Here is a 24,083-nt window from a genome sequence, read left to right on the forward strand (position 1 = left end):
CACTATAACTTAAACACCAATTATTCGATTGACTTGAAATTTTAACAGAGTGTTCTAGACATGCTTTATTGTAGAATAATCTAGGATATTCTTGATTGCATGAAAACTGTAATTTTAGCAACAAAAAAACGACCATTTTTTTAAGGAAACATCGACAAATTTCTTAAAAACTCCGCCATTTTGTCAGATTGTAACATTTCTCGGATATCTTAGATGATACAACAGAGAATACCTTCTAGTTTGAGAGCGTCTTTGTCTTTTTCCATTTCACGCAGCGAACTGTATAATGTCAGCAGTTGAGGTACTTTTTTCTTGGGCATCTCGGGAGATAGCGCATAACTTGGTTGCCTTTAGCTATTGTTGTACGAAAGAATTATTTTACGCAGTTTATTTATAGGAAAATACATCCATAAAGTTAAAAAAAATTCCCAAAAATGACCTAAATTGGCGGTCACATTGGTAAGGCCTATTAAAGGTAACACCTTTCACGAATTCGACGCTCCTCGGAGTTCGCGTCCTAACAAAGAAGGTCAATGGGAATCGAGTTTAAAAACCAAAATCCTCGTTCAAAGTGGGAAGTGGATCTGAAAGTGGATAGCAATCCGAGTTCTTCCCTTATCGAAACGGTAGACCATAGCGTCTTGGATTGATCGTCGGGACAATGTTAATGGTCCAACCGGAGAACAGTAAGTCTTCTTCCTCTTTCTAGCCGGTTCGTTTCGCTTTCACGCCCTGTTCCACCCCTCAACAGCCATAACTCGGTCGAGCGAAACAGAGGAGCTCGCGCGCGAGCGGGCGAACGAGCGAACGGAATCTGTGTGTGGCCGCGCGCAGGCATGTATAAATACGCGAGGAGAGCCGCATATAACAAGTTATGGCAGATAAATTTATAGCATCTCCAGTGAAACGCCATTACTTTAAATGCACCCCTCTCCGAGTCGAGTGTGGTGTGGTATCCTTCGCGGTCCTTCCATCTGGCTTCTCCTCCAACCCTTCTCCTTCCCGTTTCGGTCCCTTTGCGTCCTCCAGCGATATCGGCTTTTACGATTTTTAAATAGCCCGCGCGAATGCCTTCGACGTTGCAGGAACCGCGCCTTTTGTCCGGTCTCGATCCACGGATTTCAATGATCCTCGCCGGAATCCCTTCTTCCCGTTGCGCGGCTGGCCGCGATTTTACGGCCGGTGCTTCAATGCGGCTCAACTGTTACTGGGTCTTGAACGTTCAAACGTTCCCCTGGGAACTGCCGTTTCAATGTGTGCAATTTTTTGCTTCGTCGTAAAGAGTAATGACGATGATCCTGATTTTGTTGCGTCATACCTCGCCCTCATAGCGCTTGCCATGTTATTGCTCGTCTCGCCTTCCAATAGTAGCAATTATACTTTCGCTCGAGAATTATTCAGCTATTTAATTAAAGCCCATTGGAGTAACCGCGATAAGTGATGGCCTCCGATGGACCTACTGAAAAGGAACTTGTAATACGTTCTCGATTCTTTGTTTCGTTTCTCACAACGGCATGAGCTTTCACCCCTTCATTATCATTCACTTTAGACGTATCAATTTATTAGACGTGCGAATGAATCCTGTGCTTATACGATTCGTAATACTCGATGGCATTGTTTCAAACAGTTATTTTACAGTCGTGCATAATAAAACAATCTGTACTAGCACGATCGACATCATCTTTTACATGTCATAAATTTATTACTTCACGAGAAATAAAAATAAACTTACAGCTCTATACGTTGTCACACGTTAATTGTAACTCGAAAAATATCTGTTCCTTATGCGTGTGTACTTTTTTAGTTGACCGATTTTATAAGAGAAAATATATTTTGTGATAAAGTACTGTGAAATATTTTATCGAGGAACGAACACGTGTTCAGGGAAAATCGTAACGAGAAATTTGCAGGCAAAGAAGCCGGGGATCGCGTCAACGCTTGAAAACCCACCCCGTTCACCGCCCTTCACAAGACGATCAAAGTTCAACCTCCATAATCTGGCCTAATCATGGCCTGGTGCCCCGAGTCGCTAACTTCTGTGACGTGTGCCAAGTCGTGGCGGGGATTCGAGAAGAGAGCGAGAGAGCGTGGCAGGGTCTGGACGGGGCTGGTGGGGAGTATAGCGGCGGTATCAGTATCGCTGCGAGTAGGTTGCCAGGCGGGAATAAACCGTTTATCCCATATTATAATTAGTTAAATTCTTCGGGACGTGGAGGTGTCTTTACACGTCAGTCAGCCCACTTCGCTTCCAGGCTCATCCACCTTCGTCCCCGTCTTTCCGCCGCCTCCACCTCCGCCGCGTCCTCCACCTCCTCCACCTCCCTCGACGGCGCGATCATCTCCAGCGCAGACGAGCCAGCCGTTCCGACTTAACTCGTTCGCCTGGCCAGGTCGAGAGGGGATACGTAAGATATTAAACTATCTGAAAATTAGTTAAATCTTGTTTAAAAGTTGGCCAGAGAAGTATTTGCCGCCAGAGAATATCGACAGCGGCTGCTGCAATGCGGCGAACTGACGCCGCGTTATATATTTGTGGCTACGAGAATATCTGAACTTCCAGCTATTGTTCTTCGGTCTTCTGCGATACTAATTTTTCAATATCACGATTCAGAAAATAAAGAACTTTCTGACCTCTTAATAAAATCGAAAGAAATGTTATATCTTTATTCTATAGAATATTATAATTCTCTCGATTTTTAATACTCAAAAAATAAGATGATACATCATATCACAAATAATTTCATTACACATGGTGCAGAAGTGAAGCTTTGACTAAGGCTTCGTGTGAAAGTATGATCGTCACAGAAATACACATATCTTTCACTTGGTCGATTGAATGCGAAGCGTTCGCAGCAAGACGTAAAGAGCTTAGTTCGAAAATCATCGATACGTAACACGTAACGTGGACGGACTTAAGGCGTGAAGGAAGTAGGCGGAAAGAGAGCAGTTGTTTCTGATAGTTTGCCTGATAGGTAGCCTGATAATTTATTCCAGAGTCGTAGCGGTTAAAAAATCGAACATGCCAGTCGCCCCGGTCCGAATCGGAACGGGGCGAACGGGATCGGAGATGAGCCAAAGCCGAGCACGCGTGTAATCGAGAACGTCCAATTCTGAACGAGAGATTAACACGGTATTATTATTCTGACAGGATTTTAATTTCGTCCGCGGCGAAGCGATGCCCCGCTCTGCGCCCGTGAGAAGTTCCCTCTTCCCGTTCGGTTTTCTGTTAGAACGTGACGCGCGGGGCCATCAGCTCCGCGGTGGGTGTATCGATATTGACGAGGGTGCATAGGCCGCGTGACGTTTCGAAAAGCGAGAAGGCCAGAAACATCCCTGGCTCTGCTACCTCTCAGCAGGGGCTGGCTACAAATTATAACTGCCCGACGTGATGCTAATCTGTAGAAAGTTTGGAAAAGCAAGCTTGATTGATTCTAATTTATACGAACTGTACCGCTGCACGAGTCAATGCTAATTCCTTGAAAGTCTGTCCAATCGAACGCCACCCACGTTCTGGTATTCGGATCAGTTTTTCTCGTATCTTTTAAAATGTCATTCTGTCAGATCGATTTCGTTCTTATTTGGTCGGCTATATTGAAAAACGAGATAATTAGCATGTACAGTTTATGACAATGATTCTCGAGCCGTTGTTTATTGTTTCAGTTTGCCCTAAGTATGGGAACAGGACACGAAAATAGCAATAAATCCGTGCCTGATTTCCTTAATACTCGATTAATGTTTTATTAGATACTGACTGATTTTCTTTAATCGCATAAAGATCAGTTGGAGAATTTAATCCTACATTAATATTTTTTTACATTTTGATTACATTTTTATATACAATGTTGTGATGTGAAAACAACATCTGTCACCATACATCTAAATTATATTTAATTTTTTACCATTTAACGGAATTTTCTGTACTATACAGAAAAAATTAACGATCCGATGCGTTTCGAACGCATTGTATTCTTTGCTCTCGAAACTCGTCACACATATTCATTTGACTGTTTCCAAGACAGAACGGTTATAGATGCACCGTTACTACGGTTTACGTAGGTATACCCTCGGATTATTCGTGGGCCCATGCTTGCGAACGACGAATCCGTTGGCAGATAGAGAAGGAAGGGAGGAAATTTATGAAAATAATCCGGCCTCAGTTGACTGCTGATCGGCGTGGGAGCCGACCGAGTATTTTATTGTAGGCTACGCTCGACGAGAAATCAAACTTTCCGAGCGATAAAATACGACGCAACGGATGCAGGGAATAAAGGACGTGGGGTGTCACCTGTCCGTATGTTCAACAGGTAACTTGCCATTGTCGGACGACTTTTTGGCCGCGCGTTGTTGCACACGCGCTCCTCGCATACATCCCGACGCGACGCGAGGGTGTGCATTTGTTCAAAAAGGGGGAAAAATCTGTCGATGCGTGGAGCGAGTAAGGGAGAGGACTCCCTTCTGGAACTGGTTCTCATCTAGTCGACCTGAAAATCCGATCGAATCACGCGTTTCGCTCTAACTGATCGCCGATCCTCCCTCGCGATACACGGATTAGCCTCGTAGAATAGTTAGTTTTATCTTTTTGTTTGAAACTAATAAATTTTGAAGATAGCAAATGTAAGACACCCTTGATTATACTACATCTTCACAGAATTAACATAGTTGTTGCCATATATTAGTCAAGATTAGGCTTAAAAATAAATAGCTACAAGTACAAGGCTTCTTTTGTATTAAAAAACCAAAGAAGATGACGTTTAGTTCTTTTATTATTCTATTAAATGAAAAAACAGTAGTTCTGAAAAAATTATACATTCGTATGTTAAGTACCGCTCGTTAAAGCTAAACGTTACCACAGTTATCGAATTTCTCATAGTCGGCGTTAAAATTATGAAACGATAACAATTAAAATAATACTACACCGTAACTAAATAGATGCTGAAGAATCTCATAAAATTTAGTTTACACTCGTTCTGTCACATTCTTCAAGTATTTATTATTACTCGATCAATTGCAATATAACCAACGAAAGATATTTTTCTCATGCCAACGCTGTTACTGCAAAAATAAACTATGACGAATTTTACCTGACGATATCTCGAAAACAGAATGGTCAACTGACCCAGAGTCTTGTACAAAATTCCAAACAATTTTCAATAATTTTGATTTATTTTCTTGCCCTAATTTATCTTCTCAGAATATTTCATAATATGATCAAAAGGAAACGTCGACTATGGATACATGGAATGTCGTTCAATTTGAGACAGAAAAAACGTTTGACCCGTAGTCTACAGGACTGCTTTTTTATACCTACTATTGGAACAGGTACAAAATCCAAACGTCACGAATTTGGGATCGATTCCCTCATCAATGGCTTCTCGAGTGTAGCCTTGGATCTGACGCTCGCTCTCTCTTAGCTTTTTCAACCATAGGACCGATCGAAGGTCAGTCGATGCACGTTTACGGCCAAAATCAAACGCGTTCATCCGATAGGTATTCCAATGAGGCAAACAAGCCGAAAGAAAGAAATAAAGGAAGAAGGAAAGGCTAGAGATGCGGATGAAGAAAAAAGGACGCTAGGACGAGGAGATGTAGACGGATGGCGTGCTAGGATCTCAGTCCTGTTCCTGTATAGGAGAGCTACCAGAGAGATGCTACTGAAACCCTTCAACCGGTAGGGCGTAGCCCGCAGGTCCGATCATTACCGACATTGTCCGCTAATGGATATTTATGAATGCACCAATCAACGCCACCACTACCGGGCTTCAATGCAATCAGAATCGATTATATAGATTCCGGCCGCAAACGCAACCTTCGATCGTCCTTGCGGTCTCCTCCGAGCTTTTCGAGCCATCTCATGGCTTCTTACATACCGTACGTAAGGTGTAGGTGTACACGTTAGTGGTCTTTCGAAAGTTCCGAGCAATCGGGAATCAGCGGCAAATTGTTACCAGGGCAATTGTGGCAGCGGTTCATTTTCCTCTGGAACGATTTCAATGGAACAAACAAGGTTAAGGGTTAATGCTTCTTTCTTCTTTCGTTTCGGTATTATTTACGAATTATTCTGTACTTCTGGAATCTGTAATAGTATAAAGATTTATGTACTTATAATGAGATAAGTGTTCAGCGATATTTAAAGTTGTGTATTATAATCATGAAGTGTGATTATAATTACATTTATAGTATCATTAAAATACATGCACTCCTCCTGGTGCTAATGTGATTTAATTACATACTAACAGAGTAATACGGTAGTAAAAAATATGCGAAAATTAAAATGTTTCCTAGAAAATAATAACCGTTTTAGTGAGTGTTCCAAGAAAACGTCTCCCCGGAAGACACATTCCGTTTTGATCTTACCGCCCACGCGCTCGGGCACGGCGATTTTTGTTCCTCGGCATGCCTCGAAGAAACAAAGGGGCGATCGACCGAACTAATAAGATCCCGTTCTCGGACCCCGTGCAGGTATGTGACGTAATCGCGACGTTTTTAAAAAGTCACGAATGGACGTTTGCGAGTTCGGCGCACGCGGTGAATGCCGTCACGGGTCGTAACGTGGCGTGACCGCAGCGTGTATAATATCGCGTGTAGCTGGCCGCATTGTATGTTTACGAGTCGGCCGGAGGGCCGAAAGAGCCAGCCATGGGCACGTCTCGGCGAAAGGTGTCGGGCAACACGTGTCCGTATCGACGAGGATGTATCGACGACAGCCCGAGGCCTTCGGTCGTCGGCGTGTGGTCGCCTTTGCAACCACCTCGCAAACGTTCCGCGGAAATTTTATCTTTATTTTTAAATCATCCATGGTGGGAGTTTTCTCTTTTTTTTTGTACAAACCGCGTTCCACGGAAAATACGTCGATTAAATGCACGACGTTCTACAAACTGTTACGAAATAGTATTTAACTTGAACGCGCGTGACGTTCCTAAATTAAAGAAATAAGTATTGCGAGGTCATTTAGTAATTCACTAGTTGCTAAACCTTTTGCAACAAGCTCAAAATAGTTCTTGATTAAGTAGCATGTGAGCATACACCTCAATAAAGCGGCTGAATTATAGGAACTGTAAAGTACATACTGTTACCATAAATACCACTTTTGCGCGCATGTGTTTGTGAGCAGATAATTGGTCACATACATCACTTGGCATTAAACCTGAAGAATCTGTCTAATGTGTTGCATAAATAGATACCAATTAATTACCGAGATGTAATAACGACAACAACGCGATCAGACTAATTATAATATACCATCAACTTGTTATTTTATGGTTTTCTTAATGGCTATATAATTGCCGAGCTGGCTGCCTAGAGTGTCTAAACGCTACAGGGAAAATACTGTTTCAATTCATATACCTAATATAATTAGTGCAATAAGGATCAGACAACTGGAGAAATTCTAGTGTACTACCAAAGTATTGATAAATCACAACCGAATATTGTTATAAATATTGTGCCATTTCCATTCAATTCTTTTTTATAACTCAGTTATTCTTATGATAATTATTAAGATAAGAAGGAACTGATGTTTCTCATTACTCATTTAAATTATGAAATTATAAGGAATTCCAATTGTTCAAAAAGCATTTCATCGATACTTCAGCAAATTTTCTAATGGATGTTGTTTGATGATACGAGAGTATTCTGTAGGTACTATCATCATAACCAGCGGTGTTTAAATTCCCTATAAACCTTCGGTTTAAGATGGATTATTCTCTCACACCCTTATCTTCAATGGTCACGGGTTACGAGAGGACCATCAAAGTATGGACGCATTATATTTTATCATCGGTATTACATTGTATATTTTAGATTTCTATTTTAAAGAAGGCCCTTCAAGTATCATTATTTAAAATGCGTCATACTTATTTTGCTCGCTATTTATCGCCTGAAAATTTTATCCACTTTAATACAAGAGATATTGAATTCAGATTATAAATGGATTATTTTGATGTAAATATTATAAGAACGTGTGTGCGTGCGTTATGGTCGATCCAAAGCGGCTAGAGTGTCAGTTATAGGGTATACGAGTTAAACGCAAAACCGGATACGAATAACTTCGCTAGGTGCGTGGCTACCGGCTTTATAGCCAATTCATTTTATACGTTATTTCCCATGAAATGGTCGTTACGCGCAAGCATATCAATGCAACCTATATCTTACACGGAAAATCCTAGCAGCCTCGCTTTCGCGCACTTTTTCTGCAGACGTATAATTATACCGTGCACATAATCGCCTAAAGAAGAAAAACAATACTTTCATTCAACATTAATTACAGTATTTTGTCGACCTTTACTAAAATCCCATGATTTTCCAGAATGGAACGATAACTGAAGAGTCGAAGACCCTTCTCTTATATGACTCGTTCTAAAGTCGCTTTGATAAAAAAAAAAAATAAAAAATATCTTCGAATCGGCTTAGATGGCACAATGGATCAGCCGGTGAACAGTAGCGGAGATCTATTGAATACGATTCCTGATTCCTTTCAACGTGCATTGAAACTTTCGTCCCGGGGAAACGCAGACGTGCTCCCGGTTTCCTCCAGAGCCAACGCAGATATGGTAGTGTCGGTCGCCAATGACGACGCGGATCGGTGGATTCTGAGGCAGTGGCATCATCAGAATGAAGAACGACTCGGAGGTGTCCACCTAACGTTACTAATGATCTGGTGGGTCCCGTAGAATACATATGGAGCGGCCAGTCTGAATTAAAATCGCTCCGGCTATAGCGCGACGGCAACCTACCCTTCTCTTCTCCTATGATTAATGGAGAGTTCACACTCAGAATGCACACACAGGATAATTAAGGGGATATATTCTGGCCACCGAGTCCGTGTGTAGTTTGAAGAATGTAACGGGTGACGACCTCGTCAGCGGAGACCTCCGTTCATTGATGGCTTTTACTTCGGTCTTAACCACAATTTCTAACGATTAACATTTCTGAAAATCGACCCGAAATAGATTCCGTCCCAGAATTACTGCGAAATTGTAAATATATGTATGGCGATCGATTTAGAATTTTCTTTTCGTAGATCATCCCTTTACTTTTCACGTGGTGATAAAGTCATGATGGGCAACCAACCGGAACGTCGCGGGAAGACACCTTATATACGGTATTTGGACGGCAGGCCTTAAGATCTGCTGCATCACCGTGCGGCGAGGAAGGAAGAAGGGTGCCCGTAATCATTAATTCAAGGCTTAGGTGTAAACAAACGATAATTTGATAACGTCCAGATACGCAGGGGCGTCTCCAGCAGCTACCGCGAGCGAGCGAGCGAACGCGGAAAGGGCGGACGGAATCTTCTCTTGATCCGTCCACGCACGATGCGTGTTCGAGGCGTTACTGGGGTTTCGACCTGCAACTACAAGTGCAGCATTTGCTCGTTAATTATGTATACGACTCGCGAGGATTACGGTCGATTAATTTTCGTTGATGTCCATCCTCTAATAGTTGCGCGAGTTCTTTGCAAATCGTATCTATGTCGTCATGTTATGCCCACGAAATGCTGCCATTTCAGTAATCAGGTTTAATTTTTTTATTCAGCTTGATGATAAATAATGTGAAGCAAAAAGTGGAATTTACAGATTTATTACAGAGATTGTATTGTTATTAAAAATTAACAGATTCCTCTATCACTTGAGACCGGTTACAGTTAAGGATAAAGAATATCTTGAAACGCGTAAAACTTGAAAAATAATAATCAGAGTCGAGCGTGGATTCAATACCGGCAGCGATTTCGCAGCTGTAGGTCTCCGACGTGCAGGACATTAATTGTGAGATAGGCTGACTATAGCAAACGCGGCGCGAATTTATAACCCAACTTAATCTGTGACAAATTGGTCAGAAAAAGTAAATGTCATCTATTCGGTCGGAAGCGTTCGGCTCGGGCGCGAGACATCATTGAACCTACCAACTTCACAGTACTGGAAGCGTAAGAGATGCTGACCCGAGGGGGTGATACAAGCTACCGTAACGGCGAGGGGGGAGGAGGAGATCAGGATGGCGATGCTGCCGGGTTAGTGGTGGTGTGTATGGGAGCGAGAAGAGCGCCATTCTTTTGTAAGAAGCTCACATAAATTGCGACACCCAAGAGTTAAAAGCAGTCTTAAATTACGTGCCGTCGACTCCTTGATGAATTGAGTGCTCCCACCTACCCACCTCCACTTCCTCCTCATTCACCTCCATTCTGACCCCCACCCCCTCCCCTACTTTCTTTCTTGGCCGCTCCTAGCTTTCCTCGCCTAGTAGTCCGGCGATATTATACATTGTTTTTACGTTCCCTTTTATACCTTGGTCCAGCGTTCGCAACTCTAGCTCGCCAGGTAACTAGAGCAACTGGTCGTAATGAACAGCTCTTTTATACTTTTCAAGACTAGCAGTTTGTATACAGCGCGGAAGGGTATATACTCTTCGTTAGCGTACACCAAGTGCTTGGTCACTTTCCCTCAAGATGGGCCTGTTTCGTGTCGGCGGAAATTTAATAAGCGATGGAAGGGTATAGAACGAGAGAACGGATATTGGAACGGGAATCCCGTATCACTCGATCTGATACGGAATTGGAAGGAACTTTCTGGCAACGATTAAATGTGACCTGCATATCTAATGCAGAAATCAATTGATCTAATCTCTGGATACATATAAGAATATATCCGACAGCGTCAAAAAGTTAATTACGAACATTGTCAGTGTCTTTCTGCGTGCAATATATTGTACACGTCGCTCTTCATATCTGAGAAATTCTTCCGCGACGAGGACTCTTCGTTCGAATCCCGATTGAACTAGTTTTCGGAGTTCCCGGCGCGGCGAGCGTCGTGTTCGTGGCTCCGAATCCCGTGGAATCGCAGAACGCGTATAAATTAACCCGAAATTCGCGTAAACAAGTTGTATCGCGGGCTGAATCGTGGCCACCAATCACCGCAGCTTCTCTTGTCCCGCCGACAAGCTCCTTCAGCGTTACCTCGCTCCATCCCCCTTCGCGCCCGGTCTTCGTGCCGCGCCGCGTCGCCGCTCGTTCCCTGCCACGGCCTTGCCTCCTTTTGTTTTTTAATATCGCCGTGTATTTTATATTTCTGAAATCCTATCTGATCCTCGTCGACTGATTTATATGCACGATGATACACGCGTGCCGGCATTACCAACGAGGGGGCCCCGAGAGCAGCCATCATATCTGGGGGAATCATCGGGCAGCGCAAACAGAAAATAACTGGGTTACCTTTAGTTTTATTTGGCGCTGGTTACGTCGGTTTTTGAGAGAACCACGTGAAAAAAGGGCGGGAGGGCGGGGAGGTAGCAGATCGGTCCGGCACGAAGAAGGGGTTGGCGAGGAGGGAGGGAGAAGTGCTCGGCGGAAGGAAAGGAAAGACACGGAGAGTGGTGGACGGGGGCCGCAGGCATATACGTTATTGTTCTTGGAATGATTCCAAATAAAGATTTCACCGGCACAGTGTGTAGAAACCTGAATAATAAAATTCCGACGATGGGCCAGCGTAGCGCTAACCTCCATTTAGCTCTGCTGCCGGTTGCTGTGCACGGGTGTAAAGGCTGCCTCCTTGTAACAAATTGTCCTGCTTGGTTTTATCACTTAGTTGGGTTCCGTCGCGCCGCGCCGTCTTTGAGATATCAGAAAGCGAAACGATCCACCGAGTGTTGATGGAATTAGCTTCGCTGGCCGGAGCTTTCTGACATCGTCCCATCCGCCGCACTGTATCATTCACAAAAATTATTCTTTCATACACTTCATGTATAATCACATAAATATGAAATATTCAACTTTAAGTACGACTAGCTTAATTTTACCCTTAAGCTAAACAGGTGAAAGTAAAAGTAAAGTACATTTGTCACTTTGTGAATTTGCATACCAAATAATCCATTCACAGTGGAAGGTATAAATGTTTTTCATTTGCATTTTATCCAAAGTTACTACTGAACGAAGTAGGATCAGGTTCTACTTTTGATGAATTGATTAGATGAATCGTCGAGGATGTACATTCGAATTAAGAAGTATAAATTCGTGTTCTTTTTGAAATTTCTTTGCTTCTTTATGTGATATTCAATTTTCCTTTCAAAAATGTTACTTGAGCCATATTTCAGTTTATTACAATGTAGAGAAAATTAGTTGTTTAGTCATTCGCATTTCGTTTGAGATCTGGTATCATAAATTTGTTCTCGTTATCCTGTTTACAATGTACAACCGTGAGGTAACGATGAAGACATGGGTCACTGTAAAAGGAAAAGAGATGAAGGAACGGCGAATTAAAATGAAAAAGTGTTTTAAAACGAGCTCTTCCGAGATCTTCAAGAGTCTGATTTCATTACGGTAGGACTACCATCAACAAATTTTAATTATTCGAGCACTTATGTAATATAATTCCTCACATTACGAATAAATTATAAGTAGAACAATATGTTTCATATGTCGAACGTTATAATAAATTATAGTTTACTAAGGATTTTTAGTGTATTCAATTTTGTACGTATTCAAGCAGCGACTAACAATCGTTTAAAGCGAAAGAAAAGTAAAGGAGTGAATGCGAACGGAACGAAAGAAGGCTGGAAAGAATATCGTGAGCAGGAAACAAAAGAAAGAACGGAACGCGGGGCGTTGTTGGTTGTTGGTTACCGGGAATGGTACCAGGGTACAAAGATCAGACTCGAACGGGGCACGTGATGTATGTCCCCGTCTTGTCGCCCAGATCCGCATCAAGTTTATATCATGGTAATCAAATCGCCTGGCATAAATTTCGTTTATGCACAGTTATGCGCCCATGAACCGGCTGCAGCCAAAATTGGCCGAATCGAAAGAAGTGCGAATTTCGTGACGATAAAGATCGACCCGCGCCGTATAATTCGTAAGAAAATTAATAACAGAACGTACGAAATCGTAATTCGAAATGTACAGCCCCGTCTCTTGTTTCACGACCATCGTAAAGCTTCTAATTAATTATTTTTCACGATTAAGACGCGATAAACGACGTCTCGATAAGGCAGAATTGAAGAAAGATAATGACAGGAATTTATGCATATCTTCATTCAAATACTAATTTAAGTCTTATCTAAAAATATTACTTCGTATACTCATTCCCTATGCAATATCAAGCCATTCAATTAATTAAGCTTAAGTGATCAAAATGCACATACTGCAGTTCATTGTCAGAGCCATAAAATATACTAAGTTGCAAGCATTACATAAATATTAATAATGCAGAGGTCGATGCAATTAAATTCATGAATCTTCGATATAGCGGGGCCAGGACAATTAACACTCACCAATTCACCTGCGGTCGTGTGTGTCCCTGTGTATCGCGTTCACGATGATTCCACAGTCGAAGGGGGCCTAAATCACTAGCGTCGCTTGACTCACTCAGCTTCGTCACACCCAGGCGGCACCCAAAAATAATAGCGGACCGGGGCCGGAAGTCCCTCACCTTGCTGGACCAGTTCATTCCGAACGAATCGACGGTTTCGACGCTGCGCCATACCATGCCGTTCGGTTGACTGTGCTCCGTCGTACGCGTCCCATTCGATTTCGTATACGAAACCCTTGCACTAATGATGCCTACACGAGACAAAAAAAAGTCACGACTCGTACGTGGGCGATGAAATCTTCAAATTCGCTTCCTCGGAAGGAATGCCAGCATAAAGACGAAGGGGCGGGTTGGTCAATATTTATAACCTTTATCAATGTTTGGAATAATAAAAAGAAACTGTTCCGATGCTATAGTTCGTAGAAGTGAATTAACTTTTCGAGCGCTAACAATTTATGGAGCCATTTATTGTTACTGAAATCACTTCATTAAACAAATAGATTTAGATTTCTTATGTTCTGCAAGTGTTTATTATACGTATTTTCCTAATACGCTAAGATGTCTATCACTTATAAAATGAACAAAAGTATATCCTAAACATATCCTGATGCTTAACACTAGATTGCCCNCAGTCATTTTGACTGCTTTTGGGCAATATATGTAGGTATATACTAAGTTTCAGTCTTTCTAGTGTTAAAGATGGAAGTTTTGATTATTAAATTGGTCAAATGCTTTAGCGATTGATCACTGTCAATTCTGATATGTGAAGAATTGTTTAGATAAAACGCGTGACGCTTCTAATCGTTAACAAAGTCAATGGATGGCCTTGGAAGGCTGTAAAAGTTGTGTACAGGGTATTCGCGAAGGGGCAACGATTATAGGATTCCCCTTGGTCAGGCAGCATTCGATGCTCGATGCTGTAGGTACAGAGGACTATAAATCATAATTAGGCTGTAAGCGGTAGCCGCGACGTGGCTGCAGTCCCATTAGTAGCAACAATGCAGCCAAGCAGCTTAAGACGTTGTTGTTACCAGAAGAAGAGTAAGTCAGTCGCCTATTCAGAGGAGATCGTATCGAGACTATAGAATGAGATATTTGCAAAGGGAACATAATGAATGCGAATCACAATAGGTTATTTTAAAGATACTCCTACAGGAGGTAATTAGGAGAACGCCTGATGTATTGAAATGTAAAAATTGCTAATAATTGTATGTTGTATATAGTTGTCGTGTAAAGAACTAATTGTGTTGAAAGTACATCTTGTTGATTAAGTTTTGCAAGAATGCAGAATATTAGGGGTATAATTAATTTTTAATTGATGTATGAATTATATCAACCCTTGAATCTTTACCATGGTTCTAAAAACACAGCTGTAGAATTGTATTAGCAGATATTATACATTCATAACTTTCAAAGCAAATGCTGTATAAACAAAAATATATAGCGCATGATTAGCCTGACTGTAATTTAATTATTATCACGTTAAAAATGAGTAGCAGATAGCCGTTTAGTACTGTAGCTGCATTCAACACCTACGCATAACAAAAGACGTCGGTGTACGCTAGGCGTATGTGTCTTGAAGACTGAATGAACAAAATCGTGACGAGGCAAATAGTGACTTTTATCTTGGCTACTCGTTTCTACATATGCTTTGAGAAGAGGCAGGAAGAAAGCAAGATGCGTTGTTATCGATTATTGTGTTAGTCGTTAGGAAAATAGATGTTATAGTTTTTTCTCTCGTAGAGATATTCATATAAGAATGTTTTCATTACTCAATCGAATTATACAGTCTACTGTTTCACGTAAGGTTCAATTTAACCGAAGAAAATCGTTGAGTTCGATGGAAAAACTTATGGTATTATACAGTACTTACCAGTTGCGGTCAGACAGTTAAAAGATGACCACTTACGACTAGTCAGTAATTTTAAATGTTAAGATTTGTGGACCACCAAAGGTGAACCGACAGTTGAATGGAATCTTTTGTGAACACTTAAGTCGTTGATCGAAGCACACCCAGTCGGTGTTATAAAAACTGAAGATTCATCTTCGTCTACTCGAGTAGACTATTGACGTCTCACGATACACTTCTAAAATTTAAAATTCTTAACCGGTCATCCTGTTCAGAAAATCTCTACAAGAAATACTTGTCAGTTTCCAAAGTGTAAGATATCGATTCTAATCATGGGTATAATTTATTGAAACTTTACATCTTACAATTAGTAAAAACTTAGCAAATTATTGATTAAGTAAAGTAACAAAAGAAATATGTAAATACTGCTAATTTAGTCCCTACTTTCCTTATTAGAATTGTCAATACAGAACATTTTCAGGGGTGATAAAACGACTACCGTTCATAGCCTCGTATCAATTTCCCAAGGTGCTGTAAGTTCGCACTTTCCAACGATAGAAAGCTGGCAGCGGTCTTGCCAAGCGTTCGATGCCAACCGTTTCTTCATCAAATGACGAATGAACAGAAGTCATGACGAATTATTGTACGCGGTACATAATGCATCAAGCTGCCAGCATTCGCTGCGGCGCGGCGGCGGGGAATAACGAAGAACCATGAAGAGCGAGTGTCTTAAATTTCATACCAACACCTACTTGCTGAACTGTTCACCAACGACATCCCGCTATCGTGTACGTTCGCTCGATGTACATATCTGATCGTTGAATGAACGTGGAGTCAATGATTCCAATCTCCTGTCAATGGCGACCAACCTTCGGCCGACGAACCATTTACCAGTCAGCGGGACGCGAATGGTAGTTAATCATGTTTCGAATAAGCGCACGGGAGCGTTCGAAGCAAAAGCCGGACGATTTGTTAGCCGCCTGGATTCGAGATACGGCCGGGCCGCTGGACTCCAATCCATTTCGTCTTACAACTTTTGGAAAATATTTTTTATACACTACCCTAAAATATATGTTTAAAGATAAAATAAAACAAATAATATTTTGAAACATTTATTTCTCATGTTCATAGATAGTCTAATTAGAGGAGCGAAAGAGTTGAGACAATTACTTGTACATGTCTAAATATAATAATACATTGACATTGTACAAGACATTTTTCATAGTATCTCTGAAAATGACTATAATGGGAAGAAAATTATAGGATAAACGTTCAGAGCTCACCCGAAGGTCTCCCATCGGAATGCTTTGAGATCGAAGACAGGCCGATTACGTGTGCTCTTCAGGAAAACTGTTGAACGATTCAATGGATCACGGAGAGGAGGCGTCGCTGACAAATTTTTCGGATATCGTCGATTTATCAACCGACCACGATTCCTGAGCCCGAGGTGTCAAGACAGGGTTGACACCGTTGGCGGAAAGGGCTCACGTTTCAACGGCAACGACGTCGGGGTAGACGTCGACGACCATTAGTCGCCAGACGATATACCTCTGATGTATTCCGATGTTGACGGAAAACCTGTAAAACGGCCTCACGCCGGCTTACCGAAGATCTATTAGCGACCGTTATAAATGGTCCGACGTCTCCGTCGATGTCACCGGTGTCGCTGAAAGGAAATTGACTACTCATCCTCCCATGTACCTGCGACTCCCACGTTTCTCGCCTACTCGATGCGCAGGATTTCACCGGAAATCAAAAACGGTATAGTGAGTCGAATTACCATATAGCACCTGACAACTGCGTTCGCGCTACTGCTCGGATAGACTGTGGTAATCCATTACATGTTGACCCATGGTTAACTTTTTATAACGCCAATAATTTAGCTTTCTTTTCTTGTATTTGTTGATAAGCATACAAAATATGCACAAATATAAATTCTACGATCCTATTAGAAAGCGCATTCACCGAGGCATTCCTTATTCCTTATTCAGTTCCAGTTCAATACAGGCATAAAAAGCTTTTGCAATTATTAAGGGAATAAAACGAGACATCCTTGACCCGAAACAGTTGAGGATAAAGAAAGGCTTATGACGAGATCGTGCGGGGAGGCTTTTAAGATTCCAGTAGCCGGTGGCGAGCCAATAACGCTGGCGTTAAAATATGGTAATCGAGCCACGGGATCGGCATATCGACGACTTGACAAACGATGCGACGCCCGAAGCATCAGACCACCAACAGATCTCGCGCGCGTGTGCGCGCTCTCTTGCGCGCCGTTGCGCTCACCTCTGCGCTTCTTTTCACTTCTGCACGCTGCGCTCTACCTCTATCTCTTTTCCTCTCTCCCTCGGACCTGGCTCTTGCTCGACCGGGCCGCAATCATTTGTTATATACGTGACTCGAAGCTGACTGCTATTCTGGCATTCTGCCATTCCTACGTCCTGACTGGCCCAGTCCTGACACCTGGTCGCATGAACCGCGATCAGCATGATCCTCGTACAAGAATTTCCTAACGCGACGAGTGTGATTACTTTCGACAGACGTATTTTCGCTGGACGTCTAAGTTAGCTATCTCACCGATTGCACTATTTGAAATGATACATTACACTTGGAATAGTATTACAGTTCTCGAGTTTGCATAGATATGATATGAAAGTCTACGACACATACTTTACTATTTGTATTTCAGAACAAATTATGAAAAATATAGATAAAGTATATTACTCTCAGGTATTTTAAAGAAAGCTCCTACAAGAATTACATTTTTATTTCTAGTTTCAATAATAATTAGTATCTGAATGTGATATTAGTTTATACAGGGGAACCTAGGAATAAGTGTAGAACATCGATTCCGGCCGTTTCGTTTCGCGTGCTCTGTCAAGATTGATCCAAGGGATTGTCTGAAGGACTCTCCACAAATCCCCGAAGCCTTTGCCAACTGACCGCATCAATCCCATTACAAGACGCGCCTAACTGTACAATCGGTCGATCGCTTTTGAGTAGACAGGCTTTGAGAATTCGACTGCCTCTCGTCTGTTCAAGCTGACGAGAAAAACAACAACTAAACTATTGTGTAACGTTAGCTTCAATTAATGTTGCACACTGGAATCAAGTACCTATCATTAAATAAAAAATGTTGAAACTTCTGGATCAGTTGATGTGTTTACTTCATCAGTTCACTATCACAGAAGTAATCAGGTGGTACGATTTTATAAGAATGAGGCATCAAGTGAATAAGAAAACAACTGAATATTTGGATATGAAATGTATACGTTTACGAAGGATTTTAGCCAATGGGTGATCGCTGTCAACCGGCTAAATAATATTCTTATACGACGGTCAAACATTAAAATACAGGAACGGATGTACTAGGGTAAAGTACAAGACACGCGGATTCGTATCGCTGAATTATACGCACTTGCATTTAGCAGCGCACCAATAATAGACAGCCACGCTGGCTGCGCGCAGCGTCGCATTGCTTTGGGATCGAGACTCGTTGCTACTACTTTCGTCCAACCATTTTACGATGTTGTATATCCGAAAATGCTTCATTACTGTTTACACGACAACATAACAAACATTCAGGGCGAGGTTCGGCATCAACTAACGCGATTTTATTACATGTTGTTCTGTAGATTAGTAAAGTAACAGTCGTGGTTCTTCGCGGTGCACGTGGTTCAACTGTGTCGCGAGCGTGACGCGTGCTCCTCGGTGGATCCTACGCAACGGACGGAAAATTCTCGGGATTGCGGTTAGAAGACGGTTCACGCCGTTTTAAGTGTAGTCCGGTGATCGCCGAGTACATTCACTCGGCAGTAAATCCTGAAGAGAAACATTCGTTGAGACATGTCTGGAAATTCGATAATTCGAGTCACCGCGCCAGTTAATGCGTGTACTTCGGTCGAGTCCGAGCTTCGTTGAGTTCGTATTCGTGCTCCGCGAGCTGTTTCGTTAGTATCCATGATTTACGGGATACTTCCGATGATGGCGTTAAGCGCAACGTTAACCGTTATATTTTAGAGTTATTCCCGTTTTATCACTAAATCAATTGCCATGTATTTATAATGGGAGCGCGTACTATTAAAGACAACGAGACAGAGATCTATCTGAAGAGTTCCGATACATCCCACGCTTATGAAATAAACTTGTACTTTATGTATATTTAGTTAACACTGATTAAAGTCGGAGAACTACGGATATTTATTATTTATACTTCTTTTGATGTTAAATGCAGATATTCTAAATAATGAGAATAATAAAAGCAATCGACATTTTATTCTCAAGTGGGCGTAAACGAGTAACCTGTGCCAAGAACACCTCAGGACTCAGAAAAGGGAAGCGAGAGGGTGGCCAAGCGGTAGACAAGATTTCGAGCCGTGAAGGTCTCCGTAATGACGGAGCATAAATAACTCGGACGTTTACGCGCGCATTGATTTAAGCAAACTAATAATTTCACTTTGACCGAACGGGCAATAGAGGTTCGCAAAGGACTGTAGCCTCGGCCAGTCTCCGGCTGTCATATTGACGTTTATATCCGACTGCATAATTTACATGTCTATAGATGACAATGATTACGTGCCGGGCTTCGCACGTTATTAGTTACTATCTTGCCGAATCGATCACGCGTCGAAATTATTGGCTTCTCAGCTACAAAGCATTTTGTTGGCCAACTTTTATTAATCGTCGGTTTGGAGTCGTCTAATTCGAGGTTGTCGTTGATAAAGAATGACTTGAAATCGTGTCCAAGTGATCCAGACTATTCAACGGAATAGTATAAATAAAAGTTACTTAAAATCGTTCCGGTCGTTTCTTCAGATATTTTTAAGCAGCTGATCTCCATTGTTTGCCGTACTGTTGTTGCAATTAACTCGGCTCGGTTTTGGCCAACTTAAAGTGCAAGGTCCGAGCGAAAGCGGTGACAAAGATTAATGCAATACGGCATAGCTCGCGGTTTGCCCAGTTGCGTTGTGCGTGCACGCAAATACACCACAGACGGCGAGCCGTAGATTATGAGCAGGGGTGTTGAGACTGAAAGAAAATATATTAACCTGTTAGGGGATAAAGTGTCACCAAAATTCATCCAATACGTCCTTTTTGAGTGAACAGTCGAGCATTAAAGTGCATTAATTTTGTTTACGCGTTGAATCCCTTTAAGAAATGTAAATTCTTCTAACTTGTTTCAATTGACTGTAAACATTCAATTATTATTTCATCTACAAGAAATATATATACGTAAGAAAGTTAAAAACTTAGGACTTTATTCTTCTTACTCGAATTAATGATTAAACCAATTCAGATTACTAAGAAGTGAGTAGCAACACGATTGCGACTGTTAAAGAGTGTCACACATTTATATGTAATTTAACTGGACATTTTGCTTCGGCGTTTTCATCCCAGCCGCAGTCAAGATTCGAATCGGTCGAATGTCAGCATTTTCGCGATTTTCTAACTCGACGACGCGACGCGGAAATCCGCGACGCTGGAGGGTGATTCTCCATGCATTCAGTCCGTTTTACTGCGCGACCCGATAAGTCTGAAGGGGCTGAGCTCGAGGAGATGACATTGACGGGCTAAGCGCGGGACTTAAAGCCCGGGGCTTAACTCATCCGTCAGTACACTATACACATACTTGGCCACTGTTTGTCTAAGTTGATGTTCTCACTGTTCTAGACAGTACTGAATGCTAGAATTCATTCGATTCTCGTTTTAGCTTGTACCATCGTCTGAAAGTTTTCAATTTCGAGTCGAGCGGCCGTTGCATTTGATAGTAAATATAAATCATGTGCATGCGAAAGAAACAGGACTGAATATTTTCATTTATATTGTAAAATAAAAATAAGAGCGAGATAACCGTAAGAACAAATAATAGTTTATATTAAAATTTATTCAGAATAAAAGTAGGAAACAATAGAGTGCAAAGATTTTTGCGCCAGAATCCTAAATATATTTTCATTGGGGGAACGATACCACGCAGTCTCGCCGAGTTTCCGATCGGTCGACCCAGTTGCATAACAACACTCTGCTTGTCCATACGCTTTTAATGGCAGAGTGTAATCTTATCGAAACTGCTTCGTGATATGAATAATCTATACTTCGGAAGTGTGGGTTGTTAAATGTACCGCACACGTCGGTACAGGTGCGTCATCGCGGCTTCCTCTCTCGTGTGATACACGCGAGAAAGTGGAAATAGGTTGCTGCGATAATCTTACCGTTAACACAGGTGATGAAACATGGGAATAGCGAGAATTTGGAAATACTTATTAAGATATCTTACTAGGTATTTAGAAGTGTTAACCGAGTCTTTGAATTAAAAAAAAAGAATAATCAATAAAAAGATTGTGGTCATATGTTTAGCTGAATGCATGCTAATGCTTTGTAACTACCGCAATCAAGTGATTCCCGTCGAAATGATTAATTATTACCTATAGCGCTAAACCGTTGCAGGAACGCAGACGTAGGGGTGGCTCGACGAGAGTGCACTACCTTCCCGCGGCACGAAGGACACGTACCGGTGTTACCACGGCACGCTAATAGCTTCGTAATAATTCTGATTTATGCGCCGGTAAGCAGGCGCGGCGCGTAGCGACGCGGCCGACGTCGTCGGCGGCGGGGGCGACTTCGTTTACACGTTCTTGGCTTTCGCGCCCGAAATATCTCCTCGCCCGCCTTACTACGAGTCGTCGACGTCTGCGCTATGTTGTACGCACGAGGAGAGAAGAGACGCTCTTCGCTTCGCGTCTGCGAGCTTTGTCTGGCTGGTCGGGGATGAAAACGCGAACGGATCTTTCTTACTGCATGTATGCATGTATATGCGGCTAAAATCGTCAAACTTAGTCGTGTGGATCGCGCCTCGTTTCATCTTCGGACGGAATCGACTGACACGAGCGTATACCTTTCCATTTTTATGTTCGTATTTTTGTCGAACTCGAGGAAGTTCAGTCACTCCTGTGAAACATTTCCCATGGTATGTCGGCGAGAAATAAATACCGACTCAACTTCCAAACGATTTATCGATTCTACATTATTCGATCCGTCATGTAAATACAGCTATTCTTATTGGTACGCATACTTTATACATACAATCGACACAGTATCCTTCGGATATTTGCATGAAATGATTACATAGTGAGCATCGGTGGCCGAAAATCAGTGAGCCGAGGTAGTGGAGTGTGTTTACCCAATCGCGTTCAATTAATCGCCAGCGAAGCGATTCGATCTCCGTGGAATTATTCAATTTCTATCGGGGCTGAGGAGTCCATTTTCGCGGGCCGCGGTGAACAGAACCGAACGTTGGCACGCGATCACTTTCCTCCAAGCATGAATTACTCATGGAGCGGATGCTCAATCACACTGGAACACGCTAACGACATGCAAGATGACGTTCGCCGTGCGTGACTTCCAGCATTCATTCCACGCGGCGTCGTTACACGTGGAAACGGTTGTCTCTATGCATTAATAGATTTTCCAATGATACAACGCGATTGTTTGTTCGCTAGAATTTTACCACATAGTTCACGAGTATTCACGTGCATTCCGCAACGATGGCCAAAACTGAATTCTTATTAAAAAATTCCATTCAGATTTGAATAATTCGCTGAAATTAGAGGTTGAAACGAAATGTGGATCCAAATTCTAGCAATTGGCAGATGTCTCTTTTGAGACTCATTAAAGATCGCGATGGATGTACTGCGTTTTCCTAGATGTTAGGGACGCCTCCATGGTAGTTAGTCATCGGCTGGCAATTTATCATTAGTCATGAGATTCTGTCGGTTTAAGCCTTGCTCACTATACGATACTCTATCCGCGTGATTCTGTAGTCATATTGCCGATTACATATAATTACAAATAGATTAATTAATTATAAGCCACTATAGAACTCTCTATAAATAGGTACATATGTTTACCCCAGAAATACATTGTGCAATATTATAAATATAATTCTGTATGAAATATTCATTATTGCTGAACTTCGAAATAACTACCATTTTTCTATCGTCCTTCGTTTGATCATCGAGTCGAGGAATGCGTTCACCAAAGAAATGCCTCCGATAGCAGCAGCATGCGGTGACACGTCGAAACTTACGAAGAAGCGTCGAGTTTAAACAGTTTCAAAGCGCTGAACTCTGAAGTATTCATAATATACGCTTGTGGAACAATGTCGGGGAGAAGAGCGGTCGCGTCGGTCGGAATTACTTTAAAATAGATGGAAAATAAAAGATTGCAGATAGGTGGTGGAACGGAATCGGAGGTGGGCCAGCATAACATACAATCGACACAGTATCCTTCGGATATTTGCATGAAATGATTACATAGTGAGCATCGGTGGCCGAAAATCAGTGAGCCGAGGTAGTGGAGTGTGTTTACCCAATCGCGTTCAATTAATCGCCAGCGAAGCGATTCGATCTCCGTGGAATTATTCAATTTCTATCGGGGCTGAGGAGTCCATTTTCGCGGGCCGCGGTGAACAGAACCGAACGTTGGCACGCGATCACTTTCCTCCAAGCATGAATTACTCATGGAGCGGATGCTCAATCACACTGGAACACGCTAACGACATGCAAGATGACGTTCGCCGTGCGTGACTTCCAGCATTCATTCCACGCGGCGTCGTTACACGTGGAAACGGTTGTCTCTATGCATTAATAGATTTTCCAATGATACAACGCGATTGTTTGTTCGCTAGAATTTTACCACATAGTTCACGAGTATTCACGTGCATTCCGCAACGATGGCCAAAACTGAATTCTTATTAAAAAATTCCATTCAGATTTGAATAATTCGCTGAAATTAGAGGTTGAAACGAAATGTGGATCCAAATTCTAGCAATTGGCAGATGTCTCTTTTGAGACTCATTAAAGATCGCGATGGATGTACTGCGTTTTCCTAGATGTTAGGGACGCCTCCATGGTAGTTAGTCATCGGCTGGCAATTTATCATTAGTCATG

At 42.1% G+C, this 24,083-nt stretch overlaps 1 protein-coding gene and 1 long non-coding RNA gene across 4 annotated transcripts; both read right to left on the reverse strand.

Annotated features, from left to right (window-relative positions):
- Positions 1 to 11,276: 11,276 nt before the first annotated feature.
- On the reverse strand, positions 11,277 to 17,047 carry LOC113464942 (uncharacterized). 3 transcript variants are annotated; one of them, XM_026817748.1, is made up of 4 exons: positions 16,425 to 17,047; positions 15,894 to 16,174; positions 13,263 to 13,543; positions 11,277 to 11,689 (listed from the first exon to the last, which is right to left on the reverse strand). In XM_026817748.1, exons 2-4 carry the CDS (start codon positions 15,916 to 15,918, stop codon positions 11,570 to 11,572), a joined length of 426 nt encoding a protein of 141 aa, XP_026673549.1. In that variant the 5' UTR covers positions 15,919 to 16,174; positions 16,425 to 17,047; the 3' UTR covers positions 11,277 to 11,569. The 3 variants fall into 3 exon arrangements, with proteins under 3 accessions (XP_026673549.1, XP_026673548.1, XP_026673550.1); XM_026817747.1 differs by having other exon boundaries at positions 15,894 to 16,203; XM_026817749.1 differs by having other exon boundaries at positions 13,255 to 13,543; positions 15,894 to 16,203.
- Positions 17,048 to 18,730: 1,683 nt separating this feature from the next.
- On the reverse strand, positions 18,731 to 21,758 carry LOC113464943 (uncharacterized). The gene is made up of 2 exons (XR_003389806.1): positions 21,561 to 21,758; positions 18,731 to 20,166 (listed from the first exon to the last, which is right to left on the reverse strand). It is a non-coding gene; the product is annotated as an uncharacterized LOC113464943 (long non-coding RNA).
- Positions 21,759 to 24,083: the final 2,325 nt, after the last annotated feature.

Source organism: Ceratina calcarata, unplaced genomic scaffold (assembly GCF_001652005.2).
Source record: "Ceratina calcarata isolate Rehan_Ccalc_2016 unplaced genomic scaffold, ASM165200v1 scaffold61, whole genome shotgun sequence".
Taxonomy (NCBI): domain Eukaryota; kingdom Metazoa; phylum Arthropoda; class Insecta; order Hymenoptera; family Apidae; genus Ceratina; species Ceratina calcarata.

Coding starts and splice junctions, on each gene's coding strand:
- LOC113464942 (XM_026817748.1), bottom strand. CDS start 15,918: ATGTCGTTGGTGAACAGTTCAGCAA. Junction 13,544..15,893: donor GTTGGTGAACAGTTCAGCAA/GTAGGTGTTGGT, acceptor TGTCTCGTGTAG/GCATCATTAGTGCAAGGGTT. Junction 11,690..13,262: donor AGGGACACACACGACCGCAG/GTGAATTGGTGA, acceptor TGAATGATACAG/TGCGGCGGATGGGACGATGT.